General features: G+C 60.4%; 1 protein-coding gene across 1 annotated transcript; it reads right to left on the reverse strand.

Annotated features, from left to right (window-relative positions):
* Positions 1-644: 644 nt before the first annotated feature.
* Positions 645-7,477, reverse strand: LOC123350257. The gene is made up of 10 exons (XM_044988746.1): positions 7,423-7,477; positions 6,939-7,056; positions 6,501-6,580; positions 6,123-6,228; positions 5,531-5,626; positions 4,245-4,380; positions 3,373-3,467; positions 2,760-2,912; positions 1,842-1,987; positions 645-894 (listed from the first exon to the last, which is right to left on the reverse strand). The coding sequence occupies exons 3-9, from the start codon at positions 6,533-6,535 to the stop codon at positions 1,886-1,888; spliced, it is 723 nt and encodes a 240-aa protein (XP_044844681.1). The 5' UTR covers positions 6,536-6,580; positions 6,939-7,056; positions 7,423-7,477; the 3' UTR covers positions 645-894; positions 1,842-1,885.
* Between the last annotated feature and the right edge of the window lie 1,308 nt (positions 7,478-8,785).

Below are 8,785 nucleotides of genomic sequence, written 5' to 3' on the forward strand. Positions count from 1 at the left end.
GCTCCCTCCTCCTCCTCGGCACTGTCGTTGATGTAGCGCTTTCTCCGCGGATGGTCAAAGACCCTCGGGGCGAAGACAGAGTCCGAAGTTCTCACGGGGGTGGTGAAGGAGTCCAGGTTTCCTCTCAGCAGCCTTCCCACGATTTCTAAACCATGTGTCCTTGGTGAGAGATGGCCTCGTCCGTCCAGCGCTGGGACTTATGAGGTGATGGTGCTGCACCCTGATTGGCAGAGGACCCTGGGAGGAGTTCTTAGTGGGGTCATACGGCCCACTCCCGGACAGGTCACCCTGCCCCAGAACTCGCCCTGATTGGTCAGAATCCCCTCTGGGGGTGGTCCTGTCAGGACAAAACCGATCCTAATTGGTTGAGGGCAGTGAGAGGAGTTCTTAGAGGGGTCACAAGACGCACGTCGGGATGGGTCACCCTCCCACCCCAGAGCTCGCCCTGATTGGTCAAATCTCCTCTTGGGGTGGTCCTTCCAGGAGGAAACCCATCCTGATTGGTAGAGGGTGGTGGGAGGAGTTCTTAGAGGGGTCACATGACACACCTGGCTTCCAGTCATGTGGCCTTGACCACGAAGTACTACCCCCAAGGGGTGGGACTACCGGTGACAGGTGGGGAGGACTAAGGGGTCATGGGGCGGGGTTAGGGTTTGATTAATGGTGGCACCTGTCTACTGCTGCTGGGTGTTGAGTATGTGCAGGCAGAACCGGAGCCAGTGTCCATGTCCAGGCCGGCGGTCGAAGCCGGGTGGTCGGAAGTACAAGCCAAAGTCCATATCCACACAAAGGTCGAAGCCATGTAGTGGAAATCGGAGAGGTTGGGGAAGATCAGGAGGAGGAGAAGGAGGAGGCAATGCTGTGGAGCGGGCGGATTGAGGGCTTGGAGCGAGGCTAGAGAAAGGCAAGGAGAATACTGAGCCGGGGTTCAGAACCCAGATCTGGAGCCAAGAAGGGTCACACCAAAGTCAGAGCCAGAGCCTGGAGTCAAGAGCCCAGCCAGAGTCAACAGTAAAGAAACTTGAGGGAAGGACAGGGCAGGGCAGGGCAGGACAGGGTGGTACATGCGGGAGGGAATGAGAATGACTTACTGGAGCTCTGGAGACCCTTCATCGGGGGACTCCCTTCCTAGCAATAACAGAAGGACAGCAGGATGACAAAGATGTCTCTGAGCCTGGGGTCCAAGCCAAGGGGAGCTCCCATCCAGGCTGTGTGCCAGGACCCCGTCACCCTCCCTGTTCATTTCACACTCACAGACCCCCTAGCTGGAGTGGAGAATAAAGGGCAGAAGCGAAGGTGCCCCTGGGGGAAAGGCTCTAGGCTGGGACCCAGTCCACTTCCCAGATCTACACCCAGGATTGTGTGACCAGGCCCACAGCCCTTCCTCTGCGTCTCAGTTCCCACCTGCCAGATGGGGAGGATCCTCCCCTGCCTCAGGGTGTTCGGGAGGAGTTTCATTCCTGGCTGGGAAGGGTTCAGATACCAGGTGGGTGGATTGGGCCCCAGGTGGGGGATGGTCGGACATTCGCTGCATCAGGGGTGACGGGGCCATGGGAAGGTCTGAGCAGTGACGATGGGGGAGGGGCTCCATGTCAGGCCACCCCTCCCAGACTGCAATGGCTATTGAGCAAAACCCCTACTTCTGCAGATGCTCTCACTTCTGGGCCAGCCCCACAGCCTGATTCTTCCGAACCAGTATCTGGCCTGGCCCCAATTGCAGGGGTTGGGGTGGGGCAGGGTGTCCAGAGTGAGGTGCTCGGCCTTGGTTTCTCTCAGTGCTGCGAGGTCTATGGCCGCTCCCCCCAGCCCTTCCCCCCAGGCAAAGTGAGACAGAGCAGTACCTGCGGCATGGGGTGGGAGCTGGTCATGCGAAGGGGGGGGGTCTTCAAAGCTGCCCCACGGAGCACAGCCTCTGCAGTGCGTCGGGCACCTGGCCGAAGACCCTGATGTTAAATAGTTGCCCTAGGATGTTGGCTGTAATCTCCCCCTGTTGCAAGGGAACAAGGATCAATCAGAGATACCGATGCCCACGAGAACGAAGGGTATTAACGGCACCGGGAGCCAGCAAAATTCCCCCGCCCAACCCCCGAGACGAAATCTTTCCTCTTCTCTAGTGACTTCCATCCCCTCTTCCACCATTGTGGAATGAACTCCTGCCCCCACTCCTCTCAGTACCCTGAGAGCTGTTCTACCTCCCAACCCATCCGCTCCCCAGAGTCCCCTCAGCCACCCTTGCCCCCTCCAGCTGAGGGGCTGGGAGGCTTTGGGCAGTAGTGCCGTGGGGTGAGAGGAAGTGGACACCTTTCCCCAAGGATCCCCATGTCCTTAACGTGACGCCATGGGCAGTGGCTCTGGTGAATGGGGCACTTAAGCAGCCTCTGCTGACTGACTCCTCCAGTTCTCCCAGAGCAGGTGGGGGCTGCGATAACATGATACCAGAGCTCTAGGAACGGCCTGAGGCCCGGAGGGGAATGAAATGCTCACACACGTGGCTAGGGGAGTTGGCAGCTCCTAGCATGAGCAATGGCAGTGTGTCGGGTTGATGTGACTCCTGTTAGGAAATAGCCTTGCTGGAGAGCTGGGTCTGCCCTGCTTTGAGCTGCTCAGAGGACAAGCTGGCACCGACCAATGGCACCTGCCTGGTTTCACCCTCTCCTTGCTCCCTGGTCAGCGCATGGGGATGGGATGGGAGTGATTTTCAATGGCCTGGAGGTGAAAGGCCCTGGGAGTCTCTCTCCAGGTGACCCCTCTTTGGTTACCTCATCGTCTAGAAGCTGGCCGGCTTCCCCCAAGATGGAATAGGTCAGCACCAGGCCAGCCTGGCTGACATGGAGGAGGGGGTGGTGGATGGCCACCAGGCCCGCCTGGAGGAAACTGTTCTTCTGGTCTTCGGTGAATATTTCTCCAAAGACCTAAAACCAAAAGAACCAGAGCACTTGCAATGGCCCAGCACCACGCTACAAATCCCTCGAGTGTCTCACAAGGTGGAGAAGAGTCCTTGGGCAGCCAACGTTTGGGGTCCCATGGACCAGGAACCCCCTTCAGTAGGATGCTGCAGGCACTGAGGCCTCCAATAGCTCTTTCTGGAGCAGGATTCACCGCAGGTGCCATGAGATGCTGGGAATGTGTCTGCGCACTCTGGAACCCAGCTCACACAGACAACACAGGACCCCTGCTGCTCCCAGCAGCGATAGCTCCTGCAGCTCACCCGCTAGAGGTTCGGGGTCTTTTAGATCTGGTTCATTCCCACGCCTCACCCCATGGACATTCCCAGGAGCCTCACATTCTCTGTGGAAATAAGGAGCAGGCTCACTGCAGCGGGAAACAGTGCCACACCTGAGCTGCTGCAATGCACCGGCAGAGAGTCCTTACCTCTCCCACCCTGGCCAGGTTTCTATACCCCAGGCGCTCGGGGTCATGGAGCCCGTCCCGGCACCACAGGTCTGGTGCCTCTCTGGTGTTGAGCCCTGGGGGAGAAAGACACACCCATTGGGGAGGTTTGGCCTTCCACTTTCAGTGCCTGTTTCCTTCTGGGTGCACACTGGCCAGGCTCCTCGTGGCATGCACAGCCCAATGGAATCGCAGGGTCCATGCCAGGCGGGTTAGTACCAGAAGGGGGATTTGTTTCGGCCATCACAGTAATCATGTGACCCTTACGGTCATTGTGCTCTGGGAGTGGATGCTTGTTCATGGGGGTGTCTAATACTGAGAACCCCCCCCACACCCACTGAAGTCAGGATCTGGCCCTGGCTACCCGACTGGTGACACCCTACAAGCTTTGTGTCCGTCCCCTGTGGTGCCTGCTCCTGCCCCTGCCCTCCGGATGGGCTCTTTCCCTCCATGTGTCTCAATAGCTCCGTTCCTGTCCCCTCACTAGCTGGCTGCCCCGTACGGGGGTGGGCTGATTTCCCTGGGCTGGGGGACAGAGCCGGGCTCTGAGATAAAGCAGCCAATTTCCCTGGCACTTTCACACTCATCTCCCTAATTCAGAGAGATGGTGAGAGAAAGAGTCACCATCTAAGCTGGGGTCGGCCTCGGAGGAGGGGGCTTCTTTTTGTAGGGTCCCACTGCCCAGCAGAGGAAGTGTCCAAGGAGGGGCCTTGTTTCTATTGGGGTTCCTCTTCCCCGCTACAGTGGGTCTAAGCAGAGAGGCCTTAGTTCTACACGCGTCCCAATGGCCAGCTGGAGCTAGTCTCCCAGAGGCTCGTTTCCATGGGGTCCCATTGCCCAGCTGGGTTTCTTACCCCTCTTCTGCAGCAGGAGCCAGTAAAGCCAATAGATCCCACCCCTGGCTTGCCGACTGATGTCACTGGCTGGGTGGGATATCCAGAGACCCAGCTGCAGCACGAATTCGCCTGCCTTGGAGAAGTCGGAGGAGCTCTGGTGGAAGGAGGAGGAGAGGGGAATCCATCACCATTCTCCCTTCAGCTCCCCAGCGCCCCTGGACCTGAGCTCTGCTCCCACCCCTTGTAGGAGGCGCTGGGGGAGAGGAGCGAGAGCCCTCTTCCTCTCTGCCCCCAAGGGAGCTTGGAGCAAAGGGAGCAGGGCAAGGGCCCTCGCTGCCTCGCTGCTCCACAATAACAAGGGCCCTGAGGCCAGGCACGACCCTGCCAGCCAGCGGCCTATGGACCCAGTCCCTTACGGACCCAGGGGGGACCAATTAGCCAGGGGATGAGGAACTTGACTCTGCAGGACACTGGGGTCAGAGGTCACTTATGTCAAATCCAGGCAGGGAGGTGGCAAACTGGAGCAGGGCCGCGCTGGTCTGTACGGCCCTGGCTCTCTCCTGGGTGTTATTTGACAGGAGAGAGCGATGGATGTGTTGTGGGAGAAGGAGGCAGGGGAGGGTCAGCGGGCAGGCGTATATGCTCTACAAACCAGCCTCTCCCCCTCCCCAAGGGGCTGAGACTTTGTGCTCAGGCTGGAGTAGCCGAGCCCTGGCCGCAGAGCTTGAAAAGGGGGTTCATGACACTGCCCACGCCTTGCTGGCCACAAGCTCCTTCTCTCTCCAGGCTGGGACAATGGTCAGTCGTGGGGCTGGCCTATTTGCTCTGAACCCCTGATCCATGAACATCACGTCAGGATCAAAGCACATGCCATGGACCCCAGACCCCAGCTGCAAAGGCCTTGGTAGGATGGATGGAACGGCCATGAGGACAGGCCCTCCGGGAACTGCAGTGTCCCTAGCACACAAGAGCTGATTCCCTGACGCTCCTCCTGTATCTCAGGGTCTCCCTAGAGAGGAGCCAGTGACTTTTCTCTGAGGTCCATGTCCTGCATCTCACGGAGGTTTCAGTCTCTCAGGCCCCAGCCAGGCCTGGTGCTCACTGTTAGTGCTTAATGCAACCATGCAGAGCTGTGGCTGACAGTCCCAGCTCCTTCCCCCTGCACTGGCAGCTCTGGGAAAGTGTGGCCGGCTGGGTCCAAGCTGGGAGGACACAATGGAAATGTGGCTCTTCTAGTCTCTCCTTTGCTGCCCTTCCACGGGGTTCAGGGGCAATTCCACCCCAGACCGTCCCATTCTACTCACCTCCAGGAGGTGCTGCAGCTTCTCCATGGTTGGGGTCTCCGTCAGCAGGCCCCTGAGCAGGATGTCCAGGCTCTGAGAATAGTTGTTGTACAGAGCCTGCAAGAAAAGGGAGCATCCATCAGTCATGGGACATGGGGCTACACCAATCAGAGGACAATTAGGAGGATTCTCCAGGAGCCCTGGCAAGACTCAAAAGGCACATCCTGGTTTCTCCCATTCACATCACTCCAGGGACACTTAGCAAGAGTCCATGGCCGGATGCCTGCTGCTTCGTCAACCCTTGCTCTTAGCAGTTCTTTGTGCAGTGCCTGGTACCCAGCAGAGTATGGACCAGACAAACTGCAATGGGTGGGAGGTAGGATCGCCGGGAGAATCCAGGCAGGAGATGAGAGAATGAGGAGAGGAGGGAAGGCTGGGATCAGCCATGGAGGGGTAACGCAATCCCCTCTGGAGAGAAGAGCCCCCCTGCCAGTTTGTCCCGGGCCTGTTCCCAGCTCTGCTCACCCCTCCCCTATTCTCAGCAGCTCCATCGAAGTGAGAGAGCAGGGACCAGAGCCTGCTCCTGGGCCAGAGAAGTAGGATCAGGACCTACCCAGAAGTGTGTGGTGTCCTGCCCAGTGCCCAGGGTGTACATCCTGTTCAGAAGAGCCCGCAGGAGGCGAGATTCTAGCTCCAGGGCAAGCGGTGGCTTCAGTTTGCTGGCAGGAGAGAGGAGCCCATGTTACGCTTTGCAGCACCAGCGTGGCGCTGGCACTGCCATGGCCATGACCCCCTTCCCCGCAGTGATCCCCTCCCTACGGCCGCTGTAACGTTCCTGGAGTGAAATCAACCCCCCGGCTCCCGCCTCCTCTGCTGGGGGATGGGAACAGCCACAGCCGGGGGGAACCTAGGCGGGGGAGGAGCTGTGACTCCCGGCTCTGGGCCCGGTCAGCACCAGGGTTAGGGCAGCTGGACGGGAGGGTCCTGGTACCTGAGGCTGCAAACTGCGGCCATGGAGCTGGGCATGATGGAGCTTGGCTCTGACAGACCAGGGAGATTTTCAATCAGCTCCTGGGAGACCCCAAGGAAACAAAACTGCATGTGAGACTCAGGCCCTGCAGACGCACTGGCACTTCCCAGGGAGGAGCCCCAAGTGCTCTGCAGAAACAGCCAGTGTCACCCCCACCCCCAACCAGCTGGGCCCCCCCATTCCTCCCGTCCATCAAACTTCCTTCCCCCTCTCCCCCCACAACTCCGCCCTCCCCTCCCCCACTGCCAGCTCCCCAGCAGTGTCACAATTCTCCCCTTCCCTGCTCCCCAGCGCTCTGCCCCGGGACCCCCCGTCCTCTGCTTCCCCCTCCGGCCCCACTAACGCTTCCTCCCATGTCTGGCTCCCTCACCCCAGGGCCGGGCACGGGGTCCCACTCACCGTAATGCTCTCCACGAGGGCCGCTTTGGAGACCGGGGGCTCCAGGGTGTCCCGCCCCTGCCTCTGTGCCGAGAAGCAGAGACGCGGCACAGCCTGGAGGAAGCGGAGCTGTTTGGCCCTGTCCGCCACCAGCCAGGAGTGGGGTGGGGGGAGAGAGAGAGAGAGCCTGTTACATAGGGACCTCCCCGCCCAACCCAAACCAGCTCCAGGGCTCAGGAGCTCCATGGGTTGGACAGGGAAAGCCGCCCCCTTCCTGAAACCAGTGTCGCCCTGCACAGACATGGGGTTGTAAGTGGGATAGTGTCTGCGGGGACCTTGGCCTGTGTGGGACAAATGTCCCCACTTTGGGGTGCCAGATAACAGAGGAGATGTGTCCCCCCATTGGGGGTGAGGGATTCTCTGGGACAAGGCCCCCCTGCCTGGGTGGGGATGGAACAAGGAGCAGGACAGACTGGGTGGCAGCGCAGCTGGGGGATTTTTGTACCTCAGCTCCGCCCTGGAGGTGCTGCTGGATCACCGTGATGGGGGACAAATCCTCCTCCTCTTCTTCCTCCTTTTCTTCCTCCTCCTCCTCCTCCTCAGCCCACGACACCTGGGCACTGGGGGTGTCTGCAGCAGGTTGGGAAGGAGAAAGTTTAATCCCTTCTGCTGCTGGGGGGATGCAGTGGACAGAGAAGGCTCCATGTTTCCCCTTTTTCTGTAAGGAGCCCCATGGTGGCGAGGGCCCCACCCTGCCCCTCCCAGAGACGCCCTCAGCCCCATCAGCCTCAGGGCCCCATGGCAGTCAGCCCCCCCCACCAACATGATCAGGGGAGGCTGGAGCTTCCCGACTCTGCCCAGCATCCCCTGCCTTGGGGCATGGCTGTACCACCCCCACTGGTGTTAGTGGGGCTCACATGGGTCAGTCCCGGCGCCTTGGCGAGCCGATGGGCACAGGGTGTTACTAGTCCCTCACCGCCCCAGTCCTCCTCCCTTTCCCCTGGGTCTCCCCTCACCTCCAAAGAGGGAGCCTAGAAGCTCAGGGCTGCCAGACCCACGGAGGAGCTGCTGGCCCCGCAGGAGTATGCGGAGCTGCTGGTGTTTGTCGCGCCGCAGTCGCTCAACTCCTGCTCTGGGCTGGCAGGAGGCTCCTCGATGGCCAGGGTGGGGCTGGCAGGAGGCTCCTTGGTGGCCAGGGTGGTACTGGCCAGAGGCTCCTTGGTGGCCAGGGAGGCTCCTCGGGGGAGCCTGGCGGGAGGCTCCTCGGGGGCCAGGGTCGGGCTGGAGCAGGGCCCTTCAGTTGCCATGGTGGTGGACGGCTCCTGCTGGGCCCTGGGGCACAGCTCCTGGCTCCTTGGCTTCCTGCGAAGGAAGCCCCAGAGCTGCCTTCCCCAGCTCCTGCCCTCTCTTGGCTCTCTCCTCCATAGCTGAACCCTGGGCCACCTCCATTTCGGCCCAGAAGGTGCCTCAGGGTCAGCTAGGGGAGCTGCTGTCTTCCTCCTCCTGCAGCAGGCAATGCAGCTCCTCTCTTCCCCCTGGCCACGAGCCTCTTCCCCGCCCGCGGGGACAGAGGGGCCACTCTCCTCCTGGGAAGGCTGGCTGATGTTTACTGCTGGCTTTGGAGCCACCTGCCTGGCCTTCCTCCTCAGCATCCTCCTTACTCTCTCCATCCTGGAAATGAGTGGGGAGCAGCCATGAGTCTGGCTTCAAAGCAGCCTCTCATTAACGAGCCTGCCTGCTCCCCTGACCACCTCCCCTCTGCTGAGGCAATTTCTCCTTCCGACACATCCCACCCCAGGGCACAGGAACCCTCAACCTGGGGAACAAACCCTGACAAGGGATGGGCTGGGAGCCCTAGTGGTGGGATA

The sequence above is a fragment of the Mauremys mutica genome, chromosome 15, assembly GCF_020497125.1.
Source record: "Mauremys mutica isolate MM-2020 ecotype Southern chromosome 15, ASM2049712v1, whole genome shotgun sequence".
NCBI lineage: Eukaryota > Metazoa > Chordata > Testudines > Geoemydidae > Mauremys > Mauremys mutica.